Source organism: Mesocricetus auratus, unplaced genomic scaffold (genome assembly GCF_017639785.1).
Source record: "Mesocricetus auratus isolate SY011 unplaced genomic scaffold, BCM_Maur_2.0 Super-Scaffold_100691, whole genome shotgun sequence".
In the NCBI taxonomy this organism is placed as follows: domain Eukaryota; kingdom Metazoa; phylum Chordata; class Mammalia; order Rodentia; family Cricetidae; genus Mesocricetus; species Mesocricetus auratus.
Genome location: NW_024429267.1, coordinates 9,266,661 through 9,283,899, shown reverse-complemented (window position 1 = coordinate 9,283,899; position 17,239 = coordinate 9,266,661). Strand labels below are relative to the sequence as shown.

The following is a 17,239-nucleotide window of genomic DNA, read 5'->3' as shown; positions in this document are numbered from 1 at the left end:
ATCTCATTTTATGCTAATGAAGGAGTTCATTAGTTCTAAAAAATAGTTGCTATGAAACAAACAAACAAAAATAAAATTCCAAGGCCAGGCAGTGATGGCACATGCCTGTAATTCCAGCACTTGAGAGGCAGAGGCAGGCGGATCTCTGTGAGTTTGAGACTAGCCTGGTATACAAGAACTAGTTCCAGGACAGCCTCCAAAGCCATAGAGAAACTTCTGTCTAAAAACATAATAATAAAAATAGTTGCTATAAAAAGCATGAAGGTTTGGAACTTATTGCTAAGACTGGGAACTACTAATTTATAATACTATAATAAATATGGTATAAATTACAAAGTCTGAAAATAGTATTTTAGAAGAGGGTAAGAAGCTTCCTTCCTCAAATAAAACGAAATTATTTCAAAACACTCTCAGAGATAAACTATGAATGAAAAACTCAACAAATAGCTAATCAATTAATGGGAAGAAAATTTTGGAAATTAAAATTGGGATGTTTAGGTTGACTCCAGAAATACAGGCAAGAACACATACTTTTAGCTCAAAGTTTCTCTGATAACTGTATAAAAATAAGCTCATTTTAGGTTAACAAAATGAATATTAACTGCTGATCTTGGTAGAAATGTATTACAGCAAATTGATTTCTCACTAGAATATGTCTTGAGAGCTATTCAAACCTAACAGTATTGTGTCCGCAACTCTTAACAATCCTGCTTCACAGCTGTCTCTCTGAATATGAGAACATGTCTGTCCTCCTGGCACAAACTGGCAAATTTAATTAAGCTGCTGCAGCAACGAGATGCTGACTCAGATATGCCCAAACAGGAATGTCAAGACATTCTAGCCGTTTAAATTGGCTACACACAGCACAGAATGAAATGGCAGCACATCAAGATCATTTTCAAGTGCAGCGCTGTCAAAATCTTCATCAGGTGCAGCCCCAAGTACTCAATAGCACTACCTACACACTATACCACTGCATTTTAGTTCAGCCGATAGTTTCAAGTTTCCGCCTTCATTTTGTCAACTACCATTTTCCTCTTCAAGTTGCTATGAAATAAAGGAATGTTCTAAACTATTAGTTTGTTAGATAGACTCTAAGTTGACTAGTTTGGCAGTTTATTTAAAGACCACATTTGAAAATGATACTTCTGAGTTCTATCTCAAAGTCTACTTGAATCTTGGAGTTTAGTTTCTTTTACATTTATCAGGTTACAGCAACTATTTCTCATCTTATTCTGAACGATTCAGTATCTTGTTGATTTAAAACTCAATTATAAAGATCTGTAACTAAAATGCTTCATTTGAAATAACGGCAGGTGTTTATTTTTACATAAACAGCTCTTCCATACTGACTTTCTACTTTACTCACAGAAACTTCTATCCCTGACTGTACTACCCTAGTGGCTCTTTCATCTTACAAACATGTATGGAGTAAAGCAGTCTAGTGAATGTTTTTTATACTGAAGTTCAGAGTAAAATGCCCATTGCTGATGTGATGAGGTTGAAAAAGTCACAATCCTGAAATCAACACATTAAAGGTATTTCTTTCTAACATGCTAGAGAACACAAAAATTACTGTATATTATGAATAATGAAAAATGTTATTTTTTCCAACAAGCAAAGTTCTAAATAACTGAACCCCAAATCAGTTCCTTGCTGAAAGAAACAAAAATCTAGTAACACATATCAATACTTTGTGCTTCTCTTTTACATTAAAATGTAAGTTATACTAATAAACTGTGCCATTTTTTTAAAAATCTAAAGACAGGAAAGCATATTCTAATAAAAAGATTTTAGGAGTTTTGTTTCTTTTTATACGGCTAACTGCCAGAAAATATACCCTCTCCTTTATATAACTCATGCCTAAGAAATGCTGAGCAAAACTATACTTGCAAAGAACCATTAAGTAAGAAGCCGTGGTAGAATGAAGACTAACATTAAAGCCAGGCATGGTGGCCACACCTGCAATCCTAGAACCCAAAGAGGCAAATGCAAAAACATGAGGTCAGATGGGTCTAAAGAGTGAGCTTGGGCTAGCCAGAGTTACACGAGGAAATCTTATTTCAAAAAGGAAAAAAAGAAATAGAGATAAAGTCAGGAATTTGTATCTACAATGATATAGGCTAAGACAAAAATTTCAATGGAATTTTATGCATCCATTAAAAAAAATCAGAATATCTACAAGAAAGAGGAGGCAACTAGAAATTATTCTGCAAAATGTCAGACTAAGAAAAACAAATGATGGTCATACATTTAAAACTTTATATATTTGTGTTGAACTTAATTAGATCATGGAGGAGAGGAAGAGATTTTTAAGCAAAGGGTTATTATCTGGGGGGAGAAATCAAAACAGCTTAGGAAGTAAGGAGAGCATGGGTAGAAAGAATGAATGAGAGCACAGAATAATGGAATATATGAAGATACCATGCTGGAACCCATTATTTTTGTATGCTAGACTAAAACATTAACAAAAGGGTGGGAAAAGCCCACAAATCAAACTAAAGGGTTTAGGAAAGGTGCTGAGCAGCGGGAAGATCAGAGAGCTTTCCAATAATCTTTCTCCTTACAAGGCACATGTACTCCTTGTAGATACTTGGGATCATTCCTGGAGGAAGCTTCCAACAGTTGGAATGAGAAAGCAGGATGCTGGGAGAAAGCATGCAGCAGACTAGAGCCCTGTGCTCCTTGGAGCCTCTGCCACTGCCCATTCTGCTCTCATGAATCCTAAAAGGAACTGGAGAGATAGCTCATTGGATAGCAGCACTGGCTGTCATTGTAGAAGGCCCAGCCAGGTTCAATTTCTAGCACTCACATAGTAGCTCACAATTGTCTGTAACTCCAATTCCAGGGGATTGGCACTTACATACATGGTATACAGACATGGCAAAACACCCACACACATTTTTAAAAAGTATCAAGAGTCTTGGAGAGAGGACCTTAGAAAACTAGCATGTCTATTTACATTTACAGATCCAGTGATTTTTGTAACTTTTCCTGATACCATAATGTATATAAATTGAGATATTAAATGGGTGAAAATTAAAAAAAAAAAAAACAGAGCACTATGCTACTTTAAGGGTAGGAGTATAAATGCTAGCAGTTCACTTTGAAAGGCATCCAAACAAGATGTAATGACACAGACGAGGGTTAAAGGCAGATGAACAGACAAGTGAATTTAAAAAATGTTCACAGAATCCAAGAATTGAGTATAATGGCAGTCCCCGCCAAAGTTCTAATTCTGCAGTATGTCTGAAATTTTTTTTCTCTACAATGTTCTTCCAAAAGTTCTGTGATTGAGTTTCTACTTAGCTTGTCAAGACTTAGCCTTGCCCAACTACTATGAGTGAAGATTTGAACAGGGTAACTGCCAAGGTGCTGTCTAGTCCCCAGATTTTCATTCCCTGTTCCTTTGTGACTTGGAACATTGCTCAACACACTACATCTACATCATGACTTAGCTCTGCTAGCATGAGCAGCTAACTTTTCTTACACGTATGACTCGGTGTAGACCCAGGCAGAGTGACACTGCTGTTTGTGGCTCTAAAGCAGGTGCACATGTGCGAGTTCCTGAAATTTGTTTTGAAACCAACCACCTGTTAATGTAATTGTGTGGGTACTTTCCTGGATTCTGGGACTTTGGGACTCTGTTCTCAGGCCATCACAGTCTAGTTCATTTGTCCTAAACTGAGCACTTGTGTGTAGAGATCTTCCTGAGTCTAAGTTGGCTACTCGAAACTCAAGTTAGTTTGTCAGAGCCTTGTGTCATTCACATTAATTGGCATTAGGGAAACTGACTGGTATCAATCCTTTTTCAAGATTTTTGTTACAGATCTGGGCTGTGGAATTTTTTTCTTCAGGAAAATAAAGCCAGTAGCTCTACATATAATTGTTCCTGCTTTTTCTCTAAGTGTACATTATTCTTAGTCATGACTGGGTGCTGTGCTCATTGTTGGGTTGTACCAGGTGGCAGAGTCATTGTTAGATGTCAGACTGAGTTATCATTTGTACTATTGCTGGGCCGTGATTAGTGTTCTAAGTAGCTGTCGGCTTACTGAATTACTGCCTTCTTGTGGAGTCATTGTTGGAGATTTTTGTTGAATCTCCTAGCAGTTCTGCTGAATTATTATAGAACAATTTTGCTGAGTCATTTTTTGAAAATTTTGTTAAACCACCTTTTTTCCAGATTCACCACCTGGAATTTCTGCTGAGTTGTCACAGAGCACTTTTCTCAAGTCACCCTTTGGGTTTTACTGAGCCACAATTCAGCATTTTGCTGAGCTGTCTTATGTAGGGTATCTATAGCTGTGATAAAACACCATGACCAAAAGCAACTTGAGGAAGAAAGGGTTTATTTCAAGCTTACAGTTTCATATCACAGTTCATCACTGAGACAAATCAAGGCAGAAACTCACAGAGGGCAGGAACCTGGAGGCAGAAGCTGATTCAGAGGCCATGGAGGACTGCTGCTTACTGGCTTGCTCCTCATGACGTGTTCAGACTACCTTCTTAGAGCATCTAGGATCACAATCCCAGGGGTAGCATAGCCCACAGTTGAATTGGCTTTCCCACATCAAACATCAATCAAGAAAATGCACCAAAGGCTGCCCATAGGCCAATCTAGTGGGGGCATTTTCTCAATTGAGGTCTCCTCTTCCAAAATGACTCTAACCTATATCAAAATGACATTTAACTCACCAGTACACTGAATTACTTGGACTTTTGCTGAACTATCCACTTAGCATTTTTTGCTGATCCACTGTTTGGTGGTTTTGCTGGGTCACCACTATGCACTTCTGCTGAATCCTTAGGCATTTGTGCAGTCACTTGAGAATGTTCTGGTATATCATTTCTGGGCACTGTGCTGAGTCAGCACTTCCCCGGCTCTGGCTGCTTCCTTTGAAATTTTGTAGGCAATACCTTGGGATGCCAAGTTAGTTTAGGACTCTTGGCAATTCTCTAGGGCTATGGTTTGAGCATATCACCAGACCAACCTCATACTCTTTCTCCTTTGATCTTAGGAACATTGCAGGTAAGAGGTAAAGGATGTTGATACAATTATTTGTTTTAAATAATCGAAGGTACTGAATGATTGGAAAGTTTTATGAAATTAGTTATCTCCAGGAAACGATAAGATTTGAATAACAGTAACAGTTTAAAAATAAAATCCACAGATGCATACATATATGAATCTTAACTTTGTAAAGCTTACACTACCAAAGACAGTAATAAAGACTTACTTTAATGCTCTAAATAGTAATCTGGCAATACCTATCAAAATAAATACACATATATGTCTTAACTAAGAATCTATCATCTAGATACATAAGGCACGCTACCATAACTCCTATTATATAAAAGGAGAGAATATTTTGATATGTAAGGTACAAGGCACACAAACACACACATTTACTACAAACTAAGTCAAGTCCATAGTAGCACCCTTGATTCTCAATGGTTTAGATTCAAAAGACTAGATTAAGAGTATATCAGTACTTCTAAAATGTTTAAAAGTACATCTAATGATCAGGCACTGTAAGAAGCATGAAGATGAAGATGACAAAAGAATCTGAGAACTACTACAAAAACCAGACAACTGGGAAGAAAACTGAAGGGAAGAGTTCCACAGTCAAAAGCTCACTGTTGATGCCAGAGGAAGTTTGAGAAACAAACTTTTTCCTGTTTTATAGTTCACCTGCTGATTTGCCTTTTCATTGAGAAGTCTTATCTACCCACACTTAATTATTGCTATGAAAGGGCCATCACTGTTGTGTTAATGTTTTCTATATGCCTTACATAATTTTTATCCCTGTCTTCATGTCAGCACACACACACCTCTAAAGTAGTGAGGTCAACTGAAAGAAGAATGGGAGGATTCTTTTAAAACAGAAATTTCAATATATTCAAATGTTGATTAAAATGGCTGAAAGCAAGAGAAAATGAAGACAGAAGATAAGTAGGATAATTGACTGAAAGAATACCAGGAAGGCAGAAGAAAGATGGGCAGATGCAGCTCTTTCACTGTGAAAGCTAACAAGGTCCCAGCAGAGCTAACTCCTTTAAAGGGGCTCCCTCGCTCCACATATCTGGTCTCCAGAGTAACCCACAATCCAACAGACACAGTCAATCAAAAAGGGAAAAGGAGCTGCTACAGGCATGTGAGCAGGAAGAACTGAAATTATTGCTGAGTAGTCAACCTTTTTAACCACAGAAGACAAAATTTCTTTTGACTGTTTGGTACCATCTATTAAAGTATGAAATATACACATAGTCTGACTACATTTGTATAACTTTACCAGATAGAAATAATTGCAGAATTTAAAAAAAAGGACTTGCTATAGAAATTAAAAGTATATATATACATATAGAGAGAGTAGGCAATTATTAAGATTAAGGTGAAACGTATGTATGCATGGAAATAAATACAAAACACTGATTTAATGATAAAAGTAAATCAAAGTTTTATGATGTTCTGAGGTAATTACAGCTATGATCTCATTTTGTGTGTACAGATATACAGTTATGTATGGAGAAAGGTAAATATCAAAATGTTATCAGTAGCTTTCTTTTATTTTCTGTTTTTTACATTTTTATAATTTGAATGTTTACTAATATAAAGTCATGTAATTTCAGCTATCAGATAAACAGCAATGAAATGTGAAAATAACCAAATGAACATTACCTGTTAGATAAAATATAGAGTTCTTTTAAACTTGGAGCCATGGAATGATCTTTATAATTTTCTGGAGAGAAAAATGCTTTAAGGCCATTTTTTGGTGTAACGTCCCTGTGAAATAAAATAATTTACTTGCACTTGAGAATTCAAAGTCTCATGTTAGACAAAGAAGCATAATACTACAGCTGTAATTTATTAGGACTTCTACCCCAGCTTTTCCCAGACAATCACCCATAGTCAGTTTAAATCTATGTGCCAGATCCTGTGTTTAGATGTTTTCTTTCTTGGATAACTTTAAGCTTGGGGCAGTATGAATTCCTCAAGCTCAAGCAATCTGTCTTCCTGTAATATACAATTAAACTTCAGAAACTTGAACATTAAAGATGGAACAGAACGAGGCATAGTGAAGGGCCTGTCAGAGACAAAGCTCATCTCTAGCCATGAATGGTATTGTTAAAGTGTTTGATGACAAAAAAAAAGACTCACCTAGTTTTTGTTTCATGTACTATTGTGCCAAGTGAAAACACTGGTTACCCTACTTATTGTTAACTTTATTAGACTTTGTCCAATGGGGTAAATGATGGGTGTTTGCTAAAACCACCTCTAAAGTGATGAGTTTTATAACATCAAAATTAGCTTGGCACTAATATAGCCAATGCTGGTTAAAGGAAAGAAAAACATTAATTCTGAGAGTAATTAATCTAGGGAAGACACTGATCAGTAGGACTCTGTGGGAAGAAAGAGCTTCAAGGTCTTTAATGCTGCAAAATCATTTTTTGTTTCACAGTGCCAGAAGTGTGAGGAGTATCTGCACAGCACTGAAAAGCATGTTCTAGTACTAGCAAGGATCTTAAATGATTCAGTACAGGCTGGGCATGATGACACACACCTTTAATTCAGCACTCAGGATGCAGAGGCTGGTGGATTCTTTTGAGTTGAAGGCCAGCCTGGTCTCCATGGTGAGCGAAGGTTACACAGAGAGATCCTATCTCAATCCCCAACTGCTCCAAAAAAGTCCATTATAATTGAGACTAACATGTTATGGTCAATGCTGCTTGGGTGAAGGAATTAAAAAGCTGAAACTGTTGAGAACAATTTCAGCACCTCTCTCCCACAAGAAAACAATCATCATAACATGAAATTATAACTAAGAACCTGGGTACTGAGTTGTTATTTTAGGAGTCGAAATTAGTCAGCTATAATTCAAAAGGTTTGATATATGAATAGGGTAAATTCTGAGACCCAGAAAGGTAATTTTTAAAAAAATCTCTCAAGCCAGGAATCTTCCCTTCCTATGATATTCACTGTCCCGGTCTCACTCCTCCAGAATGGATTAGGAAGAGGTCCGACTCACCAGTTCAGCCTTGGTTCACTCATGGTTACGCTAGAGCTCATCTTCCTAGATTTCTCCTTCACTCTAGCCCACAATATTTCGGCCTGGCAGTGAAGGCTCCAAGAGAGTGAGGATCGGATCCTTCCTAGAATCTACATTCAAACTGAAGAAAAACAAAAGGTCAAGATCAAACCTAGATTATTAACTCGGGTGAGCAAGAACCTTTGCTTAAAAACATCTACCCTCAACTGACCAAAGCAAAACAAACAGTAGAGACGGTGCCACGATTCTTTGTAGCAAAGATAACACAGGAGTAGTCACTTTCTTTAACTCATGCAAGGAGTGTTAATGAGACACAAGCTGAGTTAACAGGAACCAACACAGGATGGTCTTGCATCGTTTACACCAAGGCAGACCCTTAGCTTTCCCTCACTCCCTTAGCAGCATCTTAAACCTTGTTTCCATTTCCTCCAGTCATACACTGTTATGGGGGTAGATCCTGACACACAATGCACAGAAGAGGCTCTCTGGCTCCCAAGGACCTTGGATCTTTCCAAGAGAACTTTGCATTTATGAGACTCAGGAGCTGGGAACTCAAGAGAACAATCCATCAGATACACAACTAAAGCTATAGCTTGATTTCTCCACACTGGGTGCTTGTCCTGTGCGGGTTTGATATAGTTAAGAATCAAATGCAGGAATTGGCCTCTGGGCACCTGTGGGGGTCTCAAGGGCTTCCTTCTCAACCTACCTACCTCACGGTTCCCCTTGCGGTGAGACTGAGGGGGAGGGGACGGGACGGTGAACGCCGAGGGAACTGAGGGGAGGCAGAAAAGAGAAAAGTTTCGGGAAAGGAAAGGAGACGAGTGAGGAAAGCCGCCGAGGAAAGCATGTGAAGAAAGCTGCCGAGGAAGGCCTGTGAGGAAAGCCCGGTGAGGCGCTGCCTCAGACCCGGGCCGCCATGTTCCCTCTCCCGTTCCTGGGGTCTCCGGCGAGCCCGAGTCCGCGCGCAGCAGCCTTTCCGCCCACCTCAGGGTCCCAAGCTGCTCTGGCCCGGGGAAAATCCGACCCTTCTACACACGCTCTGCCGAACTCACTGCTGCGCGCCTAGGAAGGCCTCATTTAAAAGCCCCGAGGGCGCCCGCACGGCCGCGCGTGATGACGTCACGAGGGCGCCGCGGGAGGAGCTTGTATGTGAATCCACACAGTGGCTCGGCGTAAACCTAGGTGTAACCTCGGGCTTCCCACATTCTCATCCTGACTCTTAATTCGTTTTTATGTCTGTGCTTGTTTGTTTCAGAGATAGGGTCTCAAGTAGGACAGGTTGCCCTTAAACGCCTATATAACAGCCAAGGATGACCCTGAACTTCCCATCCTCCTGCGTCCACATCCTGACTGTTGGGATGGCAGACATACACCAGCAAACTGATACGGTGTTGGGAAGGGAACCTAGACCTTCCGGGTGCCAGGCAAGCACTCTGCCAAATTATATATTCAGCCTTTTTCATACGTACATGGGGGGAACATATAAAAAAGACAAAGAATGAAGCTGTGTTTAGCACGCTACTCAACACATAGTAGGTCCTCATCACACCCAAATTCTCCATTCCACCCACTGTCTCGTTTTAGATAGATACCAATGTCTGCTAGGCAGCTCTCATGTTTCTCACACTAGTCTTGCTGCAATTCATAAAAGATGGACTGAGCACATATGCTTTGTTTTTGGCATTGAGTTCACAAAGAACCAAGAATAAATACTGGGGTTTTTTTTTTCCCCTCAAGAACTTTGATTTTGGGGATTCTAAAGTCATCTTGAGTAAATGAAACAAAAAAAAAGTGATAAACTACTTAAGAAAACTGTTACCGGACTGTGGAGAGGGCTCAGTAGTAAAAGTGTTTGTTGCTGCTCTTACAGAGGACTCAAGTTCGGTTCCCAGCACCCACATCAGGTGGCTCACAAACATTTATAATCCAGCTCCAGGGGATTTGGCACCCCCTGCTGGCCTCTGTGGGTACCCACACACATGGGGCATACACACAGAAGCACTTAAATAAAAATAAATCTTTTGTTTGTTTGTTTTGTTTTTCAAGACAGGGTTTCTCTGTATTGCTTTGGAAGCCATCCTGGCACTGGCTCTGTAGACCAGGCTGGCCTCGAACTCAAAGAGATCCACCTGCCTCTACCTCTCGAGTGCTCAGATTAAAGGCATGTGCCACCACCGGTCTGCAAAAATAAATCTTCTAAGACAAGGTGTTATTGGCTTGGATTATAAATATCCTCTGAAGGTTATATGCTAAGGGCTTGGTCACCAAGCCTGTGGGGTTCCCAGGATATGATAGGTTCTTTAAGAGGCAGATTGTAGCCGGGAGGTGGTGGGTCACACCTTTAATCCCAGCACTTGGGGAGGCAGAGGCAGGCGGATCTCTGAGTTTGAGGCCAGCCTGGTCTACAAGCTACACAGAGAAACCCTATCTTGGGGGAAAAAAAAAGAGGCAAAGTCTACTTGAATTTAGGTCATTGAGCACATATACTTTGTGTTTGGTGTTGAGTACAGGAGAACCAAGTCTGAATACCGAGTTTTCCAGAACATTTGACCTTTGGGAGCCAGGGACAAAGACACTGGATTTTAGCTCCTTCTTCCCCTCTTTTTTGGTTCTTGATTGCCAGGTGGTGCATTATTGTGGACTGCCATGTGCTTTCTGACACTGTTTCACCACAGGCCCAGTAATGAGTCAAATGACCACAGATTGAAAGCACAAGGTGAATATAGACCTTCCCTCTATTAAATCACAGTGACAGGAATCTAACACGAAGGTTCAAGGAAGACGTTGTGTGAGCCCAGGGGAGGGAAATTGCTAGTTTGAGGAACTGAAAGTGTCTTTGATAAAGACTTGTATTTGCTGTCGTGGGATGGAACACTTTTGCTTTTTCCACACCTGATCTTTTGCCTCACAGGCCAAAGAGCAATGGATCAAACTGGTCTTGAACTGAAACCTCAAAATATGAAGGTCACCAGAGAAACCCTGTCTCAAAAAACCTAAAAAAAAAAATCCAGATTATTACCATTATGCTCTGGCCTGGTGAATCTGAGTTCTAGTAAGGGCAAGATGGCAGATAGAATGACACTTTTTAGGATCAGAAACCACTTTGGATATTGTCTCACATAACCCTTCTGTTTGCATAAGTCCAAGTAGTCAACTCACCTTTCAGCATCGTTTGCCCAGTGAACGAAAACTAAAACTCCAGTCTCATGACTTCTGCCATCTCTTAGGCACTGAATGTTTACATTCCTACCCATTCATATGATGAAGTCTTTTTTTTGCTTGGTTGGTTTTTGATACAGGGTTTCTCTGTGTAGCTTTGGAGCCTGTCCTGGCACTTGCTCAGTAGACCCAGCTGGCTTGAAACTCACAGAGATCTGCCTACCTCTGCCTCCCAAGTGCTGGGATTAAAGGCATGCACCACTACTGCTTGGCTCATATGTTGAAGTCTTAACCTGCAGTGTGATGGTTATTTGCAGTGAAGACTATGGGAAGTAATTAGGTATGTATGGTTGGGTAATCCTGTATAGTTTGTAAGAAAAAGAAGACAGACAAGATATCCATCTCCACCATTCCACCATGTGATAACATATCAAGAAAGTATCCATTTGCAGACCAAGATCCTACTCGGCCTGGAATATCTTCCCACTCCCAGAAGCCCGGAAATTTGTGTGTGTGTGTGTGTGTGTGTGTGTGTGTGTGTGTGTGTGTGTGTGTGTGTATGTATGTATGTATGTATGTATGTATGTATGTATGTGTATACATTCGTGGAGACCAGGTTGGGTGGAGCTTGTGTTTCTCCTGACTCAGCTACCCAAGTACCAGGATTATAGGCCTCTACTGCTCATACTTCCTACTCCATTAACCTTCCTTGTACCCAATATCATTGCTTATTATTGACCTACTCATTTTATAAATTTTCCAGAGATGTGTCCAATTTTTCCTGCATTTTGCTATTTGTTAACATGGTTATGAAACTTTTTAATGTTACTGTGAACTTCTGTGATATCAGCTGCAATATGTGCTCTCCCTTTCAATTTTACTGAATCTTGCCTCTTTTCCATTTGCTTGAAATGTTTTTCTACCCTTTTGCTTTTCGTTGTTTGTCTTTACTGGTGTTGGGAGCAGATGTTGATGGGGTTTATTTCTTTTGCTGTTGTTTTGTTTTTTGACTTTTTTTACCATTTTGATGTTTTGAGACAGGGTCTCACTGTGTAGCCTTTCGCTATGTAATCTCAAACTTACTATGTAGCCAGGATAGCCCTGAACTCACAATCCTCCTGCCTCAACCTCTCAAGCTCTAGGGTTATAGGCATAGCAATACATCACCATACTCCAAGAGCCTGTATGCTTTAATTGGAGATTTAGTTTACTTTCATTCAAAGGTTTTATTGAAAGATCCAGGGGTATGGTCTCCATTTTGTTGATTTTCCTCTAGTTGTTTTGAGTACTTTTTGTTTCCCTCTTACTCATCTTTGTGATATGATGGTTTATTGTACTGACAATGTTAAATTGTATTATCTCATCTGTGTATCTTCTTTCTTTCACTTCTGAATACCCCATGAAGTGTCTGTTGTAAGGCTGGTTTGGTAGTTCTGAATTTCCTCAGTTTTTGCTTATCTTGGAAGATCTTTGTTTCCCCTTCACTTCTGAAGGATAGCTTTGCTGAGTATAGTAATCTTGATTGGCAGTTGTTTTCCTTTACAACTTGAAATATGTCATTCTGTGCTCTCTTTGCCTTCAGGGCTTTTGCTGAGAAATCTCTTAATATAATGGGGGCTACTATTAAATGTGATTTAGCATTTTGTAGATTTTATAGTTCTTTTTTGTTATATACTTGGCTGTTTATTGATTTATTATTGTTGTGTTGTCCTGGGGATTTAACCCAGGGCCTTATGTATGCTAGTAGTCAGGGACTCTAGAACTGAGCTCTAGCCCTAGCTTGTTATAGCTCACCTTTTTCTCTCTTTAGTTCACTGGTCTATCTGTTTCTTTCTCTCCTTTCCTTTCTATTTATTGTTTCAGACAAGGTCTCAATCTGTAGCCTGTTGGCTAGACTGATTCTCGGCTTAAAACTCAAGCTTGCCTCAAATTTACAATCCTCCTGCCTCAACCTTCTAAATGTTGGAATTATAGGAAGGCTTCCACACACTGAATAGTCTCTTCAGGGAGTGGATTGAGTGTGGTCAAAGTTTCTTCCCAGGCAGTGTATATAGGTCTCTGACAGCCAGGCCCAGCTGCTGCCTCTGATTGCTTAGCCTACTGCTTTGTGGATTGGGACTACAAACTTCTAACCCTGTCTTTTATGTAGCAGATTGGTGAAATGGAGCTAGGGGTGGTGATAACTGTATAGCTAAGTTCCTTCAGGCCTGACACTGGTGTGAAACCACAGGAGACTGGCTACACTGCTGGTCTTGAAGACAAGATCCTGAATGTCCATTCCTTTGTTCCCCAACCAATGGTAACTGTGGTCCCACAGAGAGCAAGCAGCTGTTCCCTCTATAATGGCATGATTATCACCACTTTGAAGCAGAGCATCTGTGATCACCAGCAGATGGCCATCTCCAGATTGGACTTACTAACTTGCTAAGGTGTGTGGGGGGCAGTGACTTATGTTGCCCCACCCTAAATCCTAAAGCAATTGCTGAGACAAGAAGTTCTGTGGAGTAAGCTCTTCCCTGGTGCTGTGGAGGACTTCCTCATGATTCAGCTGCCTTTGTCATCTGACATTGTAAGTTCCATCAATGAAATCATGGATCCACCAAGCTGTAGTTGGATGGAATCCCTTCTTTGATTTTTCTGTCTACATTAAAAATAGACTCCCTAGGAAAATTCATGCTAGGGGGTTGCAACAGTGTTACTCAGTCACTCCTAGATTGGTGGGTTTTTTTGTTTGTTGGTTTGTTTGTTTGAGACAGGGTTTCTCTGTGTAGCTTTGGAGCCAGCCTGTCCTGGAACTCACTCTGTAGACTAGGCTGGCCTCAAACTTTTGTGAGGCGCCTACCTGCTGACACAGGGCAGGAGAATGTCTGGGAAGTTTCAGAAATGGGAATATGTGGGGATTTTTGAACCCCAAAGTAGTTCAAATTTAGACAATACATATCATCTCAAGATGGCTTCCAGCTACAGCCTTAGGAGGGTTTTTGAATGAAGTCTTTGTCCAGAGTCAGATTACTGAGCCAATTCAGGTCTCATTGTTTGTGTAAGCCTGCAGAGCCCTGGAGATGCCTAGCTAGGAGCACCACGATCTTTGCTGGTCGTCTGCTGTGAGTCTCTCTTCCACTCTTTCCCTGGTCTGTGACTCTCTCTTCTACTCTTTCTCTGCTGAGGGAATGCTCCACACCCCAGCTCTGGAGTGGCCAAGGCCAGAGTACGTATTTTGCTTCTCTGTGACTCTTAAAGAGTCCCCTTTCTCCTGAATTTTTTTTCCAGTATCTTCCCCCTGGCTATGCCCTTTGTACTCACTGTGTACCAGGAACACCTGATGGCTTTGGTGCCTCCTCTGTGGAGGAGCAGGTGAGTGCTGGGATCCTTTATGAGGCATTTTGCTTGGATCAGATCTTGAAGGATGAGGACAGAAGGTGTTTCAGCTGTGTAAAAGCCCAGAACAATATAAAACAGCATTGAATGTTGGGGAGGAAAGAAAAGTGGTTGTCTTATGGAGGGGGACAGGGAGAAGACCACTGGAGTGGAAGGGGACTCGGAGCAAGGTTTGTCTTTAATTTAAGATGCTAGAGGTAAACTTTATTCTCTAGGTTATGGCTAACAACTCTGTGTAATAACTAATTCTTGAGCTGTAATCTACATAATTATTTCATTTTAACTGTATTATTATGGGACTTAGTGAATGTGTAGGACTTTGCAACCATCAACACTACCTAGTTTTAGGACAGTTTCATTGCCCCCGACTGTTTCTTTTTGTGTCTAATAGTAGTCAATACTTTCTATCCTTAGCCCCATAACAACTATGAATTCCATTTTCACGTATTTGCCCTGACCAGACATGTTATTTAACAGAATCATACAACGAGATTTTCTAAGTGTATACTCTTAGTTATCTGGGGTTTAGGCTTTGTCCATGCTGCTGTATGTTTTAGTAGTTCATTCCTTTTTGTAGGTGCATGGTAGTTCACTTACAGACATACCCAAATGTACTTATTCAACATTTTGATGACTGTTTAGGGAAAGTTTCCTCTTGGTGAGATTATGAAGAATATAGCTATGAACATTTAGACACAGTCATTGTGTTTTTGTTTGCTTGAGTAAATACCTAAGAGTGGAATTGTCTACTAACAATGAGAAATTATTTGAGTAATTCCCTAAGGATTTGGTAGAGCATTTCCCAAGTTAATTGCACTATTGTTGTCTCCGGATTTTTAGGCCAAAATAACTTTGGTTTTCTATTTCTGCAAAACTTTGAAAGAGATTCTTACGTTGAGTGAACCAATTTAACTTTGGAATAATTGTCAAAAGTGTGTGTTTGTTTTGAGTTTGTGCAATGTTTCATAGGGCTAGAATTTTGATGGCAGTTGTTACCTAGGTATGTATTTCTCTTGCAGACCAAATCAAGACAGAAATATACTTTCTCCTTGACCTCATCAGTTCTCAGTCAGCTAATGAGCTTCCTTTGCTAATGTGGAGCAAACTGGGCCTTGGGAATTTATAGTTTAATAACCACTTCACTCAATGAATTACCTCAGGAGTTACTAGTCATCCATAAGGTACTCTGCATGTGAGAATCCAGAAATAGCTCTCGAGCAAAGAGGTTTGGCTTAGAAACTTGAGGAAATGTTGCTAGTAGCAGTTTGCTTAAATTTGGCTTTTCAGTAATAGTGGCATTTTAAGTGGGGAGAAGTTGTCATCCATCATGAAACCCAACACAGCACCATGGCTTTAAGATACGCAGTGCCAGAAAACAGCCCCAAAAGCCTGCACATTTTCCTACTCAGTGATTAATGTTTTCTCTAGCATATTTCACTTTGTTCTGTATTAAATGGGCCCTGGGCTGAACAAAAGAGACCCCTAAAATAAGCCCTCATTGGAATGGTGAGCTGTTTTTTTTGGGGGGGGCAAACCTAAACATCTCAGAGAAATTGATTGCAACAGATAATTTCAAGTAGAGAATTACAATTTTCCTCTTTTCTGTATCATTCAGTGTATGTTTTACTAGAGGAATAAGGAGAGAATGGTACAAGTTGCAGGTCTGGGACTAGTTCACAATCAAAATTAATTTGGGGTAGGGCCAGTACAGTAGTAAAAAATACTTGTCTTCTAAGTAAAAAATAATTGATGAAGCAACTTCTCCTCCCCCAAAGGGACCCACAAGTCCCCCAAGTGGACAGAAACACATGGTTCCTGAGAGGTGACACATGCTTCAATGGAATCAATTACTTCACTTTCCAAGGAAAGAAAAAGAAAATTCAGAATAAAATTAAATTCAGAGACACAAATTAACCGTTTCTAACATCAGAAGTCATTGATGCCAAAACAAAGGCAAATGCTCAGACCACAGCTGGGGCCAATGTACCTGGGGATGCAGGGTGGGTTTGGGGCTGGCAGAGGGAGGCTTTGGTGTGATTCTTTAGGGGTTCAGGAGAAATCTCTTACCAAAATGCCCTTCTTTTACAGTTGTAGTATGTACAAAATAATTTTCCATGTTTGTGGAATACAGTGTGACATTTGGTTAAAAGTGTGTTAGCATCCAAACAAATAAGCATTTTAAAATTTGATCATTTGTGCTGGGAATAGTCAAAATCCTCTTTTGAAATAGCATATAGTGTTGTTGTCCTACTATGTGCTATAACATTAGCAATTTAGAACTTCATCTTCCTATCTAAATGTATTTTGGGACCCATTCGTTATTAATCCTGTCTACTCTTTTTTTGGGGCGGGGAATGGGCAGTTCAAGACAGGGTCTTTCTGTGTAACAGCCCTGGCTGTCCCAGAATTCATTTTGTATCCCAGGATATCCTTGAACTCACAGAGATTTGCCTGCCTCTGCCTCTTGAGGGCTGGGAATAAGGGTGTAGGTCACTAGGCCAGGCTTTCCTCTCTACTTTATCATTTGTTGTTTTACTGGTGACTTATGTGACCTTAATGGCCATTTTTGGGCTGTTGGGTTGACAGGACTAGACCAGCCTCCAGTTCTGTCCTCATGAAGAGAAGGTGTCAAGGTGCTGAGCTGGACTGAG

The 17,239-nt window shown here is 40.2% G+C and overlaps 1 protein-coding gene and 1 long non-coding RNA gene across 9 annotated transcripts in view; one reads left to right on the top strand and one right to left on the bottom strand.

Moving 5' to 3' along the window:
- Ice2 (interactor of little elongation complex ELL subunit 2) overlaps positions 1-9,184 on the bottom strand; it is a 37,135-nt gene extending 27,951 nt beyond the window's left edge. For 5 of the 8 annotated variants that reach the window (XR_002383905.2, XR_002383906.2, XM_013117437.3 and 2 more), the window contains exons 1-3: positions 9,036-9,163; positions 8,028-8,169; positions 6,680-6,784 (exon numbers count right to left, since the gene is read on the bottom strand). Coding sequence is in view for 6 of the 8 variants with exons in the window: in XM_013117437.3 (XP_012972891.1) it covers positions 6,680-6,784; positions 8,028-8,068 (146 nt within the window). In the remaining 2 variants the exon portion in view is untranslated. Of the gene's footprint in view, positions 1-6,679; positions 6,785-8,027; positions 8,170-8,757 lie in introns of all 8 variants that reach the window. The other 3 variants (XM_021230352.2, XM_013117438.3, XM_040739981.1) reach the window with 3 other exon arrangements.
- LOC110341912 overlaps positions 1-17,239 on the top strand; it is a 58,806-nt gene that overhangs the window by 32,166 nt on the left and 9,401 nt on the right. The window lies entirely within an intron of this gene.